At 32.3% G+C, this 19,048-nt stretch overlaps 2 protein-coding genes across 2 annotated transcripts; one reads left to right on the plus strand and one right to left on the minus strand.

Annotated features, from left to right (window-relative positions):
- Positions 1–6,510: 6,510 nt before the first annotated feature.
- Positions 6,511–10,387, plus strand: LOC124355136 (growth arrest and DNA damage-inducible protein GADD45 gamma). Its single transcript, XM_046806104.1, has 4 exons — positions 6,511–6,870; positions 8,239–8,458; positions 9,234–9,426; positions 9,993–10,387. The coding sequence occupies exons 1-3, from the start codon at positions 6,824–6,826 to the stop codon at positions 9,405–9,407; spliced, it is 441 nt and encodes a 146-aa protein (XP_046662060.1). The 5' UTR covers positions 6,511–6,823; the 3' UTR covers positions 9,408–9,426; positions 9,993–10,387.
- A 2,415-nt stretch (positions 10,388–12,802) lies between these two features.
- Positions 12,803–18,123, minus strand: LOC124355140 (electron transfer flavoprotein beta subunit lysine methyltransferase-like). The gene is made up of 3 exons (XM_046806113.1): positions 17,906–18,123; positions 14,069–14,202; positions 12,803–13,358 (listed from the first exon to the last, which is right to left on the minus strand). Exons 1-3 carry the CDS (start codon positions 18,115–18,117, stop codon positions 12,955–12,957), a joined length of 750 nt encoding a protein of 249 aa, XP_046662069.1. The 5' UTR covers positions 18,118–18,123; the 3' UTR covers positions 12,803–12,954.
- Between the last annotated feature and the right edge of the window lie 925 nt (positions 18,124–19,048).

The following is a 19,048-nucleotide window of genomic DNA, read 5'->3' on the forward strand; positions in this document are numbered from 1 at the left end:
TAACCATTTGTTTACAATGCAGTTATTTTTTATCCCCTGTAGCCGAAGCTATTTGAGAGGAAAATGTAAGAAAAAAAACATATAAACACATACTACAACTATTAATTAAAAATGCATACGTGGAGATGAAAATTCGTATCACAAATTTAAATTCCAAATACATTGTATCATCATACATTAATTACTTGATAAACAACCAAAAAACATTATATATATATATATATATATATATATATATATATATATATTTTGCATTATATATACAATAAATATTTTGCATTTAACTACACATAATTTTACAATTTGCTATATTATATTTACATAACAGAAACCCCAAGGAAATAAGGCATGAACATCTGAGAAATATATAAAGAAAACTTTAATTTTAAAATTAAAAATTTATTAAAGCATTTAGCCATTTTAAATCATATCATGACTGGATTGAGTAGACTATTATTATACACACTTATACATTCTTATGCGTAATGTATGTTTTACAATTTATGGAGAAGCTCGATGTTATTAGGGTTTGGGCAACTTTTTTGTGTCTAGGGACCCAGAAAAGTGTAATCCACTACCTCTTATATTATAATTAAGAGTACGGGCTTTTACAAGGTAGTGTGATTTTCCCGACATGTTTTCTAGCACTTATCAAGAATCAGACGTATTTGTGAGGTGCTACTGACGCAGGTGAGCGGGTGCGATAACGTGATTCCGCGATCCGCGTACGACGGCGTCCTCGCCCCACTAACTCGACATCTTGCCGGTGCCGAGACAGACGACCTTGCCGACTTGCCGGTGGCAGCGGAGAAAGTGGGCAGGATCCAGCGGGGAATTACCAACTGCAGGTCACCACAAGCCGGTGGCTTGCCGAGGCGGATTTGGTGAATGGAGGTACCATACGTTATACAACGTACTCGGTATCAATAGGTTGGATTTACTCAATCAAATCCGGTTGTTCCCAATAACCAAGAAGCGTGTTACTTGAAGACAGCATATTTTGAAGACTGAAGCTGATAAAATGGGCATGGTAACTAAAACGGAGATTACAAAGTAAAACGTAAATAATCGTTTTGACCAAAATAAACATAGATTTTCTCTCATTTAGCTGCTGAGTAAGAACGGGAAAACGGACAATTTTGTTTGCTCAACCAAGTGATGTACCCGTAGATCGGGGATTCACCTTCCCTCGTGTGTGCAGCACTGGTATCAAGGTATGTCGGGTTTTCCTGTGAAGACATGGTGAGCGCTGGCAGATTATTTGTGCCGTCTTCCTTGTCCAGTTTCCTCCATCCGAAGTGATAGTAAACACTGCAGATGACGTTAATTGTTGGCGGAAATCCTCACTTTACACATTAATGGTTTGCTTATTCCTGCCACAAGACGAGATTAAACGTAATGTGGTCGTTTTATTATTAGTTGGGTAACAATATTAACTCAGACTATAGATATCTGTAATCTGTGATATTAGTGATTTCGGAGAAATAGAATAATACTGTTTAGGAACTGAAATGGTAGTCCGTATAGTATATTTTTAATTATTGTAATTATATATTTATTTAAGAGAGGAGAGCAATTTGTGTTGAATACCAAGAACATATCTAGTTTGTTGTGAAATTGGTACAAAACAATTCCCCGTAGAATGAAATGGTTCATCAGTAGTATTTGTTGCGGAATAGACAAGTAGTGAAAGATTTTAAAATACCAAATGATATATTGATATTAGATGATATATGTTTTTATATTGACACACGTAATACCAGCTACCATAAATATAAATAATAGTGAATTAGCTTCAGCCAATGAGATATGTTGAAAATATCTTTAAATCACCATTAATTTTTAGTCTCTTTGTCCTAAAATTTATGCGTCTACAAATTAGTTTTAAGTGTGCTAAACTGCTCTTTCATTTCAACTCCCAATACAAGCAGTTATGATACATTTTAAGCAAATTTAGATTTGTTCTTAAGTTTTTGAACAATAAATTGGCTCTCTCATCCCGGAATATTATGTGCATTACTTTTTTATTTTGGTTTTGGGACAATATTTCATTCATGTGCCTCCTGGGGCGACACCTCACCTAAATTAATGACAAGGTTATATGTACTGTTTTGGGTGTTTCATAACTCGTTTGAAGGTCTATTGGGTATGTCACTTCGTGATTTTGATTTTTAAATGGAATTAAAGACCTATGAATACAACTCAGATCGAAGTTTTCTATTACTTTCTTTAATGTTTGTGTTTAATTTAGTCATATTCGTTGTACCCGAGTTACATTTTCTATTGCAGCCCAATGCATATTGTGGGGGTAATGATAATCTGAAAGTTATAAGGTAGTAAGATTAAATTCCTCTGACACAGATCATATTATCAATTTGCAGCTTCTATCTTTGTTCACGAAGCACGGTATGCGGCATCAAGATATAAAACGCAGTATAATTTTCGGTGTCAACAAACTCTGGAGAGGTTCTTCACAAAGCCATGAATCAAACCGACCTTCACCTGCTGTTATCGTTTCACATCTCCCGTGCTTGCTAGCAGGCAGTACTAGCGAGACAGTGACCTCTACACGTCAAGGTCACATGAACCGCTAGATCATCACATCAACAACTCGGTCGCACGTATCGTATGTAACAGATTGATTGGCCTTGTTAACACCGCTTGACCTATCAGGGGAGCAGAGGATGATAACTGTTCTGTTGCGCCGATACGCCAAGCTGATCTATTAATAGACATCGATTGATACCCAATGACCTAATGTAATAAGAGGCAATCGTGAAACGCCAAAAGTTTCCTACACAGAATAGTGAATATAATTGCACGAAGAAGAACAATCTCAAGAAAAGTATCGTTACACTTTATGTTATATTTAAGTTGATATTGTAAAGTAAAGGCCATTATTACTCATATTATTGTAATCCTCACAATAATGGAACGGTCCAACGCACCTCTCCAACGTTCTTTTTGTGTTGTTAAGCTACTCGTATGCTAGTAAAAAACACAAAACTGAAAAACAACGAAATACAATTTAATAATATAAGGCCTCCTTTTCCTGTTGGTTGTAACTTACTTCAACGTTGACAGAACAATTTTTCCTATAGGATAAATCGATCTTGTTAATTACCAATTAGTTCTGCACAATACTTCTTATAGCTTACTTGCTTTACTTTCCTTCAGTTATTTATTTCCCTATTACTCCTTCAATGCCCAAATGCAAGTTTAGGAACTTGCAAACAGCGAAATTTATGACAGGAAATATTATTTAAATCTTATCACCAGTAATTTCCTGCTATTTTTCCTTCTTACTTTCCATTGAATAAAAGTTATCTTTAACAGTAAGTGTACTTTCCAGACAAGGAAAATAAGATGAATTTGATTAGAGGTCAGTTTTAGAATGCGTAATTTTCTATCAAAACTAAAAAAGACCTTCATATTGGTTAGGATAAAGTAGCATATTTTATTGTCAAGGTTGCTGCAGCTATCAGTAATTGACACGTGCATGACCTACTTGACCTCTTAATTGTTCTAATCTCACATCACTCTGTAATGCTCAAGTGTTATGTAGGTTACTGAATATTAATGAACAACAAACAGAAGTTTGTCAACACGTCGTCATAATGTGACTTTTCGGTGAATGCACGTTTTTTATAAGTTATAACTAAATTGAAATTAATTGCACTATATGCTACCACATTAGGCGATGTGGTTTCATCTACGTTACATCTTTTAAATCACAGAAACATTCAACAGTGTAATTATTTTACGTTAATTTAAAGAATGTATCATAAATATTTACAGATTAAGATGTTTAGACGTTATAAATCCCTTCAATAATTAACGCCGCCTTCTTTGTTTTGTTGTTGTTACAAGTTAACATTTACTGTAACAGCAGAAATAAACTGTTTTAAAAGGATAACTTCTCAAATCAACCATCCTCAAAAACAAAAACAAAAACAAAGCATAAACATCCGATATATGAATTTTCAAAGTAGCAGTTTGGTTGAAGAGCACCAAAACCGGTATATTTTCGTTGTTTTAGTGAACAGTTTTCTATGTAGAAACGTAGAAATACACGAACTAAAGTTTAATAAACGGTAATTCCCTTTATTGTAGCCTATCAAGTAGTTTGTAGTCAACTTTCAAACTCGAATATCTATACTTTTTGATCCGCGATTAAACATCAAGATTTAGATTCGGTCTTGATTTATGATTTAAACTGAACCATTTTGTACAAAATTTTGTTAATGTTGTAATTACATTTCGTTTTAGTGAAATATACGTCATATATAAACTGTGTGTGTTTCAGAATATTTTAATTATTCCTGTATAAGCTTTCTGATGGTTGGTGGTACAGTTGGTTTACTGTAAGCTATATACTCTGGCTTGATCTTTGCCCTCCAGTTATTAGTTTAGAATTACTATAAAATAACGTTTCTAGAACCTAATATTTCGACATTTTCTTTGGGGAGGACCCCCTAACTCCCTTGTTGTTATCGAGGGTTTCTATGCTCTCGACTCCCCGGTATTCCGGATACCTCCCAGAGAAGATTTCGGTGCACTACTGATTTCGGGCGTTGGTTTATATAGCTCTTGTGGTTAAAGCAATGTTCTACTGACATTGTTACTTTAGCGTAAAATCTAACATGGTTGTACTTTATTTTTGAGCGAGTTTACAATGATAAAATAGCGCCAAACTTACAACCCATGTAGGGTACACGTCTTATTGTTGCAATGTTGGAGACAGAAAGGTTGATAGTGAAAGTGCGACAGAAACCCGTTAGAATAATGCTATGCAAGAGAGAACGCTTATGAAAACTGTGCATTTATGTGTAAGGAAGGCAGAATAAAGAGTGGGAATAAATATGGATTGTCATTTTTTTACACACTAGAAGTTTGAGTTGATATTCTCTGAACTAACCGAACTTGAAAATATTCCACTGCATCTTAGATCCCGATGCCGAAATATTTTAAGGTCTTTAGGAGACTTTGACTGTGAACATTTTGAACAAAACTTGTCATTTTGTATTTAAATTAATAGCCGTCAATAGCAGTAAAAGATTCGCAATTTAAAATCTTCTACTCATTACAATAAGTACGGTATGGTATTTAACATTAAAACTAAGCATTGGACTGTTAATTTAGCTGTTGAATTTAGTTTTAGCTTACATATCTTCAATTAGAGAATACAGCTTAGAAGTTTTAAAAACTACTCTAAATTTAAATGTTTAACTGGTTCTTTGTATTGACTACATGGCAAAAACATGTCAACATTTGTTCCTCAGCGACAACCTTGGTAACGTAACCTCGGGTTATACTAAACAAATTACTGCATATGTGTTCTCAGAACTGTCAAATATAAACGACACAGTTATATAACAACCATGACTCTGACCAGAGAGCAACGCTTTTCTCTAACGGAGCAGTTGGTTAGCAAGTGTTTATGCTCTAATGAATCTCATCAATCGCACTGTTTTGAACCATATTGATATGGCACTCCTATTATGCTTACTAACGCAAATCTTTTATTGTAACTTGCAAAAGGAATGTCTGGTGGCAGGCACTGTTATTGCTATAAAGTCTTATTTTATTTATAAATACTTGTGTATCTCAAATAATACAAATCCATTTTCAAATTAATAAATTCGATTCCAAAAATTGGCCTACCTGGATATTTGAGTTTAGATGGTCTATTATCCTCTAGGAATATTTTGGTAGTAAGTACATATTTGTAAAATTAGTTCAAATAAAACTGGCTTTTCAAAAAATTACGATTGTAACATTTTAATTTCGAACCTTAATAAAAAGAGGTTTTATAAAGAGGTATTGAACTGTTTTAATTCATTTTAACAACTACTTTAAAATATGTATTGAAAGATTGTTCATAACATTTTGCGTTAATTTATAATTTAGTAATTGTCGTAGAAAATTATTAAATACATTTTTGCAACATAACTGGAATTTAAAATGGTTTGACTTATTGACAATTTTGTAATCAATCATCGCTGAATAATGACCAGTTTTCTTTGCGATCACATACTACGGCTCATTGGCTAGTAAATACAGATCGTCACTGACAAGACGTGGTAAATGCTTTAATTAGCTAAATGTTACACTGCATAAGCAGTGGCTTGAAAATGGTTACTCCATCTATCAATGTGTGTTTCTTTTTGAACCCCCAAATAGGAATAAACATATCCAACAATACAAAATTTAAATCCTTATTTTGAACACTACGTCCTTCAATCACGTACTAGGTGCCTACAAATTGCAGGAAAATTAACAAGTAATCGTTAAATTAATGCCCTACAGCTACTAAAGTGCATTGGAAATTTAGTAATTGTCTTGAAATTGTATTCTACATTTTAACTACCGTATATGTTGCAATGAATTACAAAATCAACCTTGGGTGGAATGCGCACGAGTTCAACGGTCTATGCCAGGCTTTCAAGGATTATGTAGGATAGGAGGAATATCCAAGTTGGTTTCTGAGAAACTGTGAGGGGGGAGCCGGCGCGCATTCCACGACAAGCATGGCGAGGCGCCAGCCGTGGAGGGGGCATTTCACATTACCACCGCAACTCGCTGGTCCGTGATCATTCTACTCTAGCAGTCGTTGGTGATAGGTTGTGTTGTGCTGCTGTGTGATTTTTCACTGTCTGTTCCGTTCGGCCAATTTGTTGTTATTGCACAATATTGCGGTTTTTGGTGCAGTGCTGTGAAGATTTTAAAGTGATAAAATATCGTAATAATTTATCACTTTCACGTTCGTAGTGCGTTCAAGATTGCTTCAACCAGTGAATTTCAACAGAAAAGTGAACACAAAATGGGAATTGAAACTCTGGCCAACGAACCCATCATGCTGAACAACAAGTAAGTTTTTCAAAAACCAAATTTTTGTAGAGTAGACCTAGTTAGTAAAATGTTATTTTCTTTATAGCATTATTGGCTATTTTGGTATTACATTAACTGGTAACTCGGTTTCATTCAAACTACAATTAATATTTTTACCAGTTGTAACATAGCGTTATCAATTCATCAGAATTAGACAGATCTATTAGTTTTTTGTAAGCCAAATTATTTAATGTAATTTCCCAGTTAAGCTTTTTTTATCACAACTGAGATTGTACATTATAGTGATAAGGAAGATGTGTGTTGACACAATTAATGTGTACATGAACATCAATGTTCTGATTACAACTGAAAGATAAGCTTAACACTTGATAAGTATCATTTAAAATGTTGGCTATGTCATCATCCAAATCATATTACACCATGACCTCCTCGAGAGTGCTTCAATGGGAATGGAAGCTGCAGAAGTCGAAACGAGGCAGTTGTGCTTTGTAAGACTTTTGGAGTCTTGTGTAAAAAGTGAAGTCAACATAGTAAAGAACTAAATATTCTATTATTTTCACTAATATTCTTGTTATAAACGATGAATTAAATACAAAAAAATGAAAGTATGTCTCTTTTAATTAGCCTAATAGCATTTATAGTATATATGTTGTGTAATATTTATAAACTACATGTCTTTTAAAGTATTCAATTATACAGTTACCGTATGTAGTAATGTTCGAAAAGTACAGATATAAAAATATGGTAAGCCTATTAATCTTTAGTAGGATAAACTAATATTAAATCCAAGCAAACAAATATGTCAATTACCATTGCATTTGAAAAGTAATGTATCATTAAGTTTTCTTGTATATGTACCAAGGTCTTGCAAGAAGTCATTCTTATATGCTTAGAAACATTGATCAAGAAATTTGAAAGTTGTTACTTATTTAAAGGAACAACTATATAGCCTATCAGATAAATCAAGAGAGAGCAAATTTCCTATTTCATAGAAATCAAAGCCACAGATGATAAATGATGAGTTTATGTAGGCAAGCCATGTTAAATTTAAAATCTTATTAATCGGTTAAGTAAAAAATAGGCTAGATGTTGAAATATTATTTTGAGTGGGCTAAGTCTGTTTGTGATCACAAATTCAAACTAATGAGTTTCTTGCTGCCTATATTGAGAACACAAGTTAGATAAAAAGGCAAATCACAAAAATAAGAAAGTTTCAACTTAATTTGATTACACTTTTTTATCTTCACAAAATAATAAGATTCAAGATTTGAAGTAGACTAAACACTAGCAATAGCCTATGTATGAAATGTAAAATTAATTTTAAAACATCATTATTCTCATGAACTTCTCATATATAATGGATTAAAAATAATGCTATTGTTGCAGGGAAATGAAGCGAGTGGGGCGGGCAGTAACCTCATTACTCACAGTTGCTGCTGAAGAAAATAGGATCACTTGTGGTCTAAGGCCCGCAATCCAGATGTTAGAGATGGATCCGAGTCAGATACTATTCTGTGTGATGCCTCAGACGAGGGATTCAGCAAAACACATCCAGTCTGTTCTACTGCAGGCCTTCTGCTATGAGCACAATATTGCTATCATCAAGGTAGGCCTATGTCAACTTACGATTGTTTTCTCTTAAATCATACAATTTGTTAGTTGTAAGATTTTTTTGATAATCATGCCATTTTCATAAGATGTTTCAAAATCTGTAGCCGTACAGTAGCTATATTGAGCACATCACATAAAACATTGACAAATATCCTATGTAGACAATTTTGCATGTAAATTAAAACAAAAAGATAAATGTCAAGATACTGTGTCTGAAAAGGCTCATTTTTTACTAAAAGTTACCTACTAAGTCGAGGTTTTATAAGGCAAATTAATGGTGACTGAACTAAGATATCACAACCCCTTATACTTTTTCCAAACTTATTGTCAATTTTAAAAGACCCAACTTACACTATTTTTGAGCGTAATACAGAGTTTGGTATTAGTGAACCGTATTACAATTAAAGTGCGAAAAATAAACAGTAGGCTTGTCTAAAATCATTGTAAAATGGATACTCATATTCAAAGATTGGAAGTTGTGCAATTTTGTACTTTTAAGCTTAAATTACCTTATGATAAACAATTGAACCAAGTTAATCGTAAACGGTGTCTTCTTCTTCACCCCATGGAATAAGAAGAAGCTGAATGTTTAGATAAAATATGCCATACCACTTGTAGTGACATCAACATTCTCTTACAATGTAATAACTCTGCTACATGCGTTTTCAACATTTAAAATGTTTTATGAGTGAAAATGGTTTTCATATGTAATGTCTCATGTTTATTTTCCATTTACTTTAGCTCTAATAACCTGTTCTGTTCTCCAATAGGTAGACAGCATGGAGAGACTGAGAGAGATTGTAGGAGCCGCAGACTGCAGCTGTATCCTGATCCACAAGAACATCAATCACATCTTGTGTTTGGAGTTAGAGCTTGACCGGATACTGCACTCGGTGGAGACCGGATTCGTCACACAACCTGTGTTTAAGCTTCCAGCTAAATGATCACTTCTGTAAATATGTTGTAAGTGTCAAATTTTATTCATGTAGGCCTAGTTTTGAACTACGTTTTGTTGAAGCCATAGAATATGTTTTGTACATTTCTAACGTGTTAAAATATTGTGTTAGTCATGATTTTGATCACATTAAAATCCTAGCTTGAGGTTGTAATTCAACAAATCACTCACTTTGTACCTGTTATTTATTGACACAAATGTTTCCTAAACCTTTATTTTGTAAAATTAATTTTTATGAAGGGACTGTTTATATTTGAATCAATTTTTAATATGTTGTAAATATTAACTTCTGTGGGGGGTTTATTTTTTGCTTCAGACAAACTTTTCATTTTATTAAATACTTTATAGATGTTCAGACACCATTATCTCTGAAATTCATCCTTTTAAGATTAAAATCATTGCACAAATAAATTGACAATTAAACAAATTAACTATAAGAAAATAGCTTTGGTGAATGCACATTCAAGAGGTTTATTGTTTTGTTTTGTATTAGCCTATATACCAACTATTCTTATGTAATCAAGTAGCTGTATGTATTGTAGCAAATTTAAGACCAAGTGCGTTTTGATTCCAGATGAGGACTTATGGGAGTCATTACTTCATTACGTATGGCCAACGTAATAGGCCTACTTGTATAGTGTGCTGCTCGGAGTATTCCTCCAGTGAAAGCGACACAGCAGTGGATTCAGCTTTGGCTCTTTAGCCAACCTGATGGTCTACATTTCTGCTAGAATAGCTAGCGTACAGTGGCAGAAGAGTACAGTATTGTAATCTCAGTTTTTGAAGATGAAGGATAGAATTGTAACAATAGGATAAACTAGGAAAGCGATAAGTTATACCAGGATAAACTAAGAAAACAGTAAGTTACTTATGTATTTTTTCTCTGTGTGGTATCTTTGTATATATACTTATATTCCAGTTTTACAAATGTGTTATATGCTAGTGCAAATAAATTTGTTACATTTTGAATCTTGTCTTATTTATTGCCCTCCAAACAGATTTTATGAAAAAATGTGCGTACGAAGCATTCGAAGCAAGCATTTTTACATATGTTTTTCAAAAGTAGTCACACTATGGTCCACAAGATTATATCGTGGGTTGCATTGCATTACATTTTTATTGAAGAAATACATTTACAAAAATCTAATTGTAGTACTCAAATTCTTGACAGTTGTGCATCAAAGTTTTAAATCTGGGCATGTTTAGAGAAAAGTATTAAAATGGAAAAGTAAATCATCAATTGCAAGAATACCTAGAAGAGAAGTTCGTGAACTGTAAGAAAAACTATGGACCAATAATTAAACCAAAATATGGACAAATAATTAAACCAGTTTTTTGTCTATTAACCCTGAAAGTGACTAAAATAGACTATATGCCATAGGAAAGAATAGATACTATCTTTTCATCCATAAAATATTTCCAGTCACCTTTTAGTACAAAAATTCCTAAAAAATGAAGATAATTTGTAATTTCTACTTCTCAAATATAAACCGTAATAAAATGAGGATCTATGACAAATCACTCAAACATAATAAGATCTTGTAGTAAATACCAGATAACAGCATTATAAATATGCTAACTGTTATAGTAGATCAAATTGTCAATTTTGCAGGAATTATGATTTACAGCAGATGGAATTTTAGTCATCATTTTTGCATTCAAAACATTTTTGCTGTTAACCAAGAGAAAATAGTGGGGTGCCTTATTGATCTTTTGAATATGGTATAATAATTTTTATGTTTAATTGTTCTGATACATTTTATTTACACCTGAAGAAAGATCAAAAGCTGTAATTTGATTTAATACCTGTTGTGTCTATTTGTGAGCAATTTCTTTTAGTTGAAAATAATTGTAGTCTAATACAACACTAATTTATTCGTCCATTATAATTTTTTGAACTGATGTAACGAGCATCTTTTTCTGTGTTATTAACAAGTTGATGTTTATTATCACTATAGATCTTTTTGCACTGTAAATATTGCACATACATTTTTGTTTCATTCTAAATTCAATTACTATTAAACATGCAATTAAAATGCCAAATTCTTCATATTTAAAGTGTACGCATTTAGAATATTTTAATAAAAATACGTTAAATTTTGCACAGTATTTTCATTATACCAAATGCTATATTTAAAAACTTCAGGATTTTTAATGTTAACTTTTTGTATCATTAGTATTTTTATATTTGTTCATACAATGCTGCTCACAACAAAATTTTAATTTCTTCATTCATCATTATAAATTGCTAAAAAATGTATATCTTGGAATAATTATTGAATAGTTATAAATACACTGATAAATTTAAAGTTTTTGTTTACTAAAAATTAATTTTTTAGTTATCAGCAGCCAAATTTATTAAATGTTTTGAAGAGACTAAATAACATGAACGTTAATTTCCAGATTGCTGTATAATGATATTTCCTTGTTTATACAGCAATTTATCCCACTAATATTACAAATGCGATGAATGTTTGGAGGTTGTCCTCGAATCATGCTGAAACTGCTGTACGGATTGTGCTGAAATTTGGAACAGGTATAGCTTTTAGTCTGAATTAACATTTAGAGTGCTTTTTACCACCCATAACACATTCATTTCACCAAATAAAGTCTAATTCAAATTGAAAAATTAGTTTGTTTACATTCGAATGTTATGATAATAACGTTTCATAATTCAAATTAAACTGGCACTAAACAGCTGTTGACAGCTATAATTCAACAAACTTTCTGAAACATCTGTTTACATTGCTAATGAAAATAAAAAGATAATGGCGGGCGACTTATTATGCCAAAACACCGGGGGTGAATTTAAATGACCAGAACAGACCCATATTAACCGCAGCAACTTTTTAGTTGTACGATACACTTTCGTCATTGACATAAAAAGACTAACTCTTATTGTTACTGAAGCCATCGAAGAACTTCAATAAATTATCATGGAATGTGGGAGGGAAATACTAATCTTATAGAAACTGTTTCACTTTACGACTTCAGGATCCCAAACCTCTGTTCTTTAAACTTAAATCTAAATTGGATCAGGAGATTGGAATAGCTTTGAGTGACTATCGATTATCTCTAGACTGTTTATTATGTCATAGAAAAAGAATACATAGATATATTGTCCAGTTTTTATACCATGCGAAGCCGCGGGTAACTGCTAGTAGTTTATAAAATTTAGTAATTTTGGTTTTTACAGTTATATAAAATTGAAAAGTTATTTTTATAAATAGATGTTATTTCCCAAACTGGAACATACCTAATAAATGTTTTTGAAAATTATATTATTATTTTTATAGATATCAGTGTTTGAAAATCTTTTAAGTGGATTATATATCATGTTATTTGATATATAGTAACAATATATGATCACAAAATATATAAAACTCTGGTTGCATAATATTTATTTAATACAGGATTTAATAAATTTATGTATCAAAACCGAAAATAGATGGTCATCCAGGGAACTTCAGACTGCCACTTTTAGAGTTAATCCTATTGAGTATTAGTTATTTCTGAGTATTTCAATTTCTATAGTGTCAGCTGATAGTCTGAGGGTTAATGATTTTAGTGGTTTTCGGCTCTGTAGGGCAGAACATTTTCCAGACGTTGATGACATTGGTGTTGGAACCATTTATTTTCATATTCTCATCAGTGTTAGGGTATTCTGCGACACGTTCTAAGGCTCCCTTACATTCTTCAAATATCTTGGGGTACCTGCCAGGATCTCCTATAAAAATCTGTGTTTCATTTTCAACATGGTAAAGAAGCCATTTCATTAATTTTGTGTTAAAATCTTCATTGTAAAACATATCACCAACCAGAATGCAGTCAAATTTGTTCACAGTGGGATCTGATTCTATCAAATTCTCGGTTATAATATTTATACTATGTGGACTGCATAAGTTTAAACTTGCATTCATTGATATCGCCACAGCAGCAACTGAAACAAAAGTCTATAAATATTTGTATTTCTGTAAAAAGTTATAATAAGCCTACAAATTTACAATAATCCCATATAAAAAAACTAAAATATGACAACTATAAAAGATAACAAAATATGAAACAGCATTTCATTAGTTGGTGTAACAATTTATGGATTTTACTCTTTATTAAATGTATATAATTTATTGATAATAATTTAAAAATAAATAGTGGAAGCAATATAAATGTATTAAGAGCTAAGTATGTTAAATGCATAGTTAAATTAACAGACCAATAAGAGTCACACAAAAAAATTATTTTAAAGTCTAAATATAATTTTAAACATTGTACCACTTACAACTAACATTAAAAGTCTGCTTTTTGTAGTCATAGAAAGCAGACACTCAAGTCAAGAACAATTAAATTACATTCACGTCAACAATAAACACTTGATAGTTAACAGTCCTACTGGCTTCCTCAGAACAGGTGACACTAGGGAGTTTATATGTTGCAGTAGAACAATTTGGCAGCGGTTTAAATTAACTCACTCTGTTAACTTTCACTGAGCTGGCCAAATAGTACTAAATTATCAGTGTTTATATTGTGACTTACGTGTAACTCTATCAGTGTTCCATTTATCTATTCCATCTTACTTATATGAGAGATGGCTCTTATCGAACCTGTTGCATTCAAAATAAAAAACTAATGTTCAACAACTCTGCAGCGTACCAGGATCAATGTCGTTAGCAGTGATCTCTGTTGCTACTCCTAATTTTGCTGCTGCGATGGAAAGAGAACCACAGCCGCTACCGAGGTCCAGCACTTTCTTGTTGTAAATTATGTTTTTATTGTCCATTAAATATCTGCAATAGAAAAATACCAGGTTATTATGCAATAATACGAGAGATATCAAAAAAATAAGTGTATTGAGGCGCTCATGCTAGAGGAATTTTTTTTCAACATGTTGGTTACACAGCAGTAGGCTTCTCCCCTCTGCAATGAGACCAGTTCGAGGTCAGTAGATTGAGAACTGTCGATGCAACAATCCGTTTTATGAAAAATGTCAATCCAATCTCCCACCATGTGCAAAATACACAGCTTCATCCGTTATCTCGTTTGGAAGGAAAAAAATCTGGTTGAGTTTATAGTGGGGTAAAAACAGAATATGGTGATAAAGCTATGAATTATACGAGTATGTTGAAGTGGTGTTGCGAGTCATAACTCTGTGCATGATAATCAGAGGAGCAAAAGACCTTCCATTGTGACTGAAATTCTGGAAAAAATTGAAAATGCACTCCATAACAATTGCTGATTGACTGTAGATGAATTTTTTGTGATATTTCTGCTACACAAAACCATCACAAAAATTGATAGCAGAAACTGTCCACGAGGTGGGTTCCAAAACAGGTGACACACTGACACAAGTTGAATCAAGTGGAGTGGAGTCCGGGCAAGAGTCTTTGAGATGATACAAACTCCATGGGGATAAATTTCTCCATTCCATCATTTGGAATTATGCAGTTTTGATCTCATTATAAAGCTCAGCCGGAGTTTTTCCAATTCCAAACGAGATAACGTACTGTATGACGCCACATATTTCACACTTAGCGAGAGATTGTATTGACATTTTACATGAAACGTATTGTTGCATCAACTGTTCTCAACATACTGATCTCGTGGAGGAGAGCTATACTGAAGTTTAGCCAACGTGTTGAAATAAATCCCTTCGGTCATGTGAACCTTAGTACTCTTACTTTCTGGATATACCTCGTATTAGACAGAATATTTAGGTGGTCATAATTTAAGCCACTCGGAGGAAAAGATTTGACCTGTTTATATATAGGCAATGTTAACACAACCTAGCGGATATTGTTCCAGGTTATTGGCAAGAATTAAAGGTCATCATTGTCAATAACCAGTACAATCACATTAGTACCTTATGGCCAATCAGAAAAATGGAACAGATTGTTGTTTTATAGTTAGAGGTGTTTATAGAAAATTATTTCGGTGGGGGGGGGAGGCACACTCGTTGGTTTAGGAAGTATAAAATACCATCAAAAAATACGAGCTAGGGAATCTTTTCCCAGGAAATTATGGAACTTTAATACTTCATCATTTAATCTTTATCTTTTAAAATTCCAGGGAGAAGCGTGAGACCGATAAGCCCTCCTTATATAAGTCCATGTTTATAGTATCAAAGATATAGGAAATTGTAAGATTGGAATAATGAACATAAATAATGAAGAAGAATAGAAATCAACATTAAAAAGAATAATTATAAACAGAACTAGTATCCACATAACCAACCTCTATGAATTAACCAAATTCATTGGCACATTATAAACATTACTGAACCTTTTCAACTCCTAGTCCTAATGGTTGGGTGTTATGTAATGGTTCAAAGATCTATTTACCAATCTTTAATGGGTTTAATCATGATTCTCATAAATAGATCAGTTGTGGGGTCCAAACTTTACATGCTTGTACAAAATTCAATGCCAAATTCCAAACAAACTGCTCAAGTATTATAAAAAAAGCAATGTTATTTATCTCAATATTACACATTTTAAATAACGTTTATTTTACTAAGGCTCCTTGAGATTGTAATTTCCTTGAAGGAAACACTGAATGACAAGCACTGAATAATGTATCAGTCTTTCTCTGCACACAATGTTATATTTAATATAACCATCTACATTAGAAGTGGCAGTGTATCATATTTAATGTTACAAGATACCTTGCATCCATATAATCTTGCATATGAATACGTATTATGTGGCATGTATATTATTATGCAGTGATAGTTAATTCTGTGTGACAATGTAGATAGCACTGTTGTATTTTTCTCTGAGTTGTAAATTTGTTTAACTTAATATTTCTTTCGAACTGAACTAAAAAGCACATAATTTCTGTGCTTATATCCACAGAGTAAACTCAATCATACAGTATATGTTTAACACTATTTTGTAATGGAATAATTACCAAGTTCCTGTTGATTGCTGCTAGATTAGTATGCAGCCAGACTGTTTGAGAATGACAACAGTTTCAGCATTTGATGAAATATTATCTTAAAATATTACATTGTTTGAGATAGACACACAGCAACTCAACTGTTGAGGAGATTTAAATCTAAATATTATCTCCCTCTTGTTGGAGCCAAGACAGATGATAAGGATATTAAAGAATGACATATACCAAGATATCTAAATATAGATATTATCTTTTTCTTGTTAGGAGACAGGTGAGATCTAATATACAACTAACAACCTATGTATATATATGTACCTATATATACATATATGTACAATATATATATTGTATAACTGCAATTTTATATTATACAGTACATTTTATATTAAAATAAACTATAAGTAAAATTTTATAATATTTTATTAGTGATAAATTTGTTACAATTTAAATATTTTTAGACCCCATATTTATTTGCTATTGTTTTCATTACTATTAATGTTATAATAACTGTTTGTATATGTTTTTTCAACATAGACATGAAGCTGTTTTTTACTTATTTAATACCCCATTGTTTGTATTGTACGGTATGAACTACTGCATTGAACATACGTATAAATAAAAAACTGAATGTAATGCCAACCACAGATTTCAAGAAAAACAAATAAACCTGCGTTTAGTTAGAGTTCAAATGTGTTATGCAAGAACCAAAGACTTCATTTATATTTAACTTGCTTGTACCTACTATTTTGATCCAAACAATTTTCTGATCTTGAGTTTGTTACAGTAGAATAATTGAACCATACACACTAAGAGGATAAAATAAAGGAGTTACCACTACCAGTAAGCCTGGGCACAATCCACATTTTTCAGTCAAGCAGAGGATACAGTGAACCTTCCCCAGAAAATTGTTATAATCTAGTACTAAAATCGTAAGTTTGATGGCCATCTGAGAGCATATTTTTCTTGTATTATGCTTTATAAAATGTTTACAAATTAAATAATAGTTTAAGATTAATTATTTTAGTTTTATAAGGTTGCAATAAAAATGTTTTGAACATCAAGTTATTTTTTATGTTTTACACTACGCTTTTGGGTAAAAAACGTTTTTGTTTGCTATTGTTACTACTACCACTATCAGCACTCATGATGAACCCATGGCTAGTGTTAATAACAAAAGTTAGCTTTTCAATCAGATGCTCAGCTCACTGCTATTATCATTCGGTGAAAAATAACTCAGTATGAGTTTTATAATGTTCTGTCTGCTGTTAAAGTTGCAACATACAAACAAACAAGAGCAATGGTTCACTACAAATGGGTGTTTAACACATGTTAAAATATATCCAGCATTGACGAGGGTTACAACCCCTCTCTATTCATGCATATGAATTGAACATATTTTTATAACTAAAATGTCTTTCAAACACAAAAATTAACACAACTTGATTAATCATTATAATATCATATATACTGTATATCATAAGTAACTTCAACAGAAATACTATATATTCCGTAGTCAATAATCATTTATTTAAATTTTATCATAAATTTAACTAAACATATGTTAAAATAGGTAAATAGGTGTCATAGAACTAATACCTTGTCAAAGCTTGGCCTCCAGGCCAATAGAAGGCCCAAAAAGGATCAGGTACAGGGCATTCTTCATAGCTGGCTTTCCATAAAGGACAGTTGGGAGTGACCAGTCGCAGATATAGTTCTGGTGTCAGGAAATGTTTATTTGTCACTTCTGTCATTCGTTCAATGGTTTTCTTTGTGGACTTGAAGAACCCAACAGGATCAATTTTTCTCATTTTCACAAATTTATCCATTCTTTGCTATCACACGTATAGATGGTTCCATCAGAGATAGCTGCAATGTTTACGAGAAACTTGGTTAAGATAAAGTTAGATCCTGAAGAAATATTTATAGATCTAAATACTACTGGGTTCTTATCAAGGGTTAATTTAGCAAGAGGTTTGGGAAGGGGTCACTACCGGGGGGGGGGGGGGGTGTTGGAGGTACAAAATACCTCACATGGAATGGAGAGTTCAGAGTCCCACCTACTTCCATTATTGGTGTGTTGTTAACATGATTGCACATTGCTTTCTGCAATGACTGCAAACAATTATTGAATAATTACCTAAATGTAACTATAGCATGAAATTACATCTTTATTCTTGGCCCAGTACACAAAGGTCTAACCTGTCTTAATTTCTAGTACTTTGAGTCCGCTATTTTTAATTTCTGCACTATTTGGGCCCATGCGCTTTTAGGTTATAAGTTAAATTTGTTTAATTACCTATTATGTTATAGACTATATTCTCTTACGTTCAATTATTTAGATTTTGAAATGTAATATTTTTATATGATTTCATTGGTACTTTTTATAAGTATGTTTTTGGAAATCAAGTTTATGTGTGTTTAATGTAATAAAATAAACCAAATTCTAGGAAATGTGTTATTCTCTGGTCACTAATTACTTGAAATAGAAAAATTAATTTAATTTACTACTAAATGGACCAACTAGCACCTACAATTCTACATTTACTTTTATTTTTGTTCTGCTTTAAAAATTTGTAGCCCAAAGTAACCAAGGGACAAAGAGAAGACCAGCCTCTCCTTAAAAATAATGACATAATTAAGTAATTATGTAATTATTACATAATCGTTCCTATATAAAATAGACTAGAGCTATATTATTTAGCTCACTTTGTTTTTTTCACATGTTCACTTAAATTCAAT

This window comes from Homalodisca vitripennis, chromosome 2 (assembly GCF_021130785.1).
Source record: "Homalodisca vitripennis isolate AUS2020 chromosome 2, UT_GWSS_2.1, whole genome shotgun sequence".
Taxonomy (NCBI): Eukaryota; Metazoa; Arthropoda; class Insecta; order Hemiptera; family Cicadellidae; genus Homalodisca; species Homalodisca vitripennis.

Bases quoted from the DNA above. Each gene is read 5' to 3' on its own strand.
- LOC124355136 (XM_046806104.1), top strand. From the start codon at position 6,824: ATGGGAATTGAAACTCTGGCCAACGAACCCATCATGCTGAACAACAA. The intron at 6,871-8,238 runs GTAAGTTTTTCA...CTATTGTTGCAG, and splicing joins CCCATCATGCTGAACAACAA to GGAAATGAAGCGAGTGGGGC. The intron at 8,459-9,233 runs GTAGGCCTATGT...GTTCTCCAATAG, and splicing joins ACAATATTGCTATCATCAAG to GTAGACAGCATGGAGAGACT.
- LOC124355140 (XM_046806113.1), bottom strand. From the start codon at position 18,117: ATGAGAAAAATTGATCCTGTTGGGTTCTTCAAGTCCACAAAGAAAACC. The intron at 14,203-17,905 runs GTATTAGTTCTA...TTTCTATTGCAG, and splicing joins GGAGGCCAAGCTTTGACAAG to ATATTTAATGGACAATAAAA. The intron at 13,359-14,068 runs GTACGCTGCAGA...CTTTTGTTTCAG, and splicing joins TGCTAACGACATTGATCCTG to TTGCTGCTGTGGCGATATCA.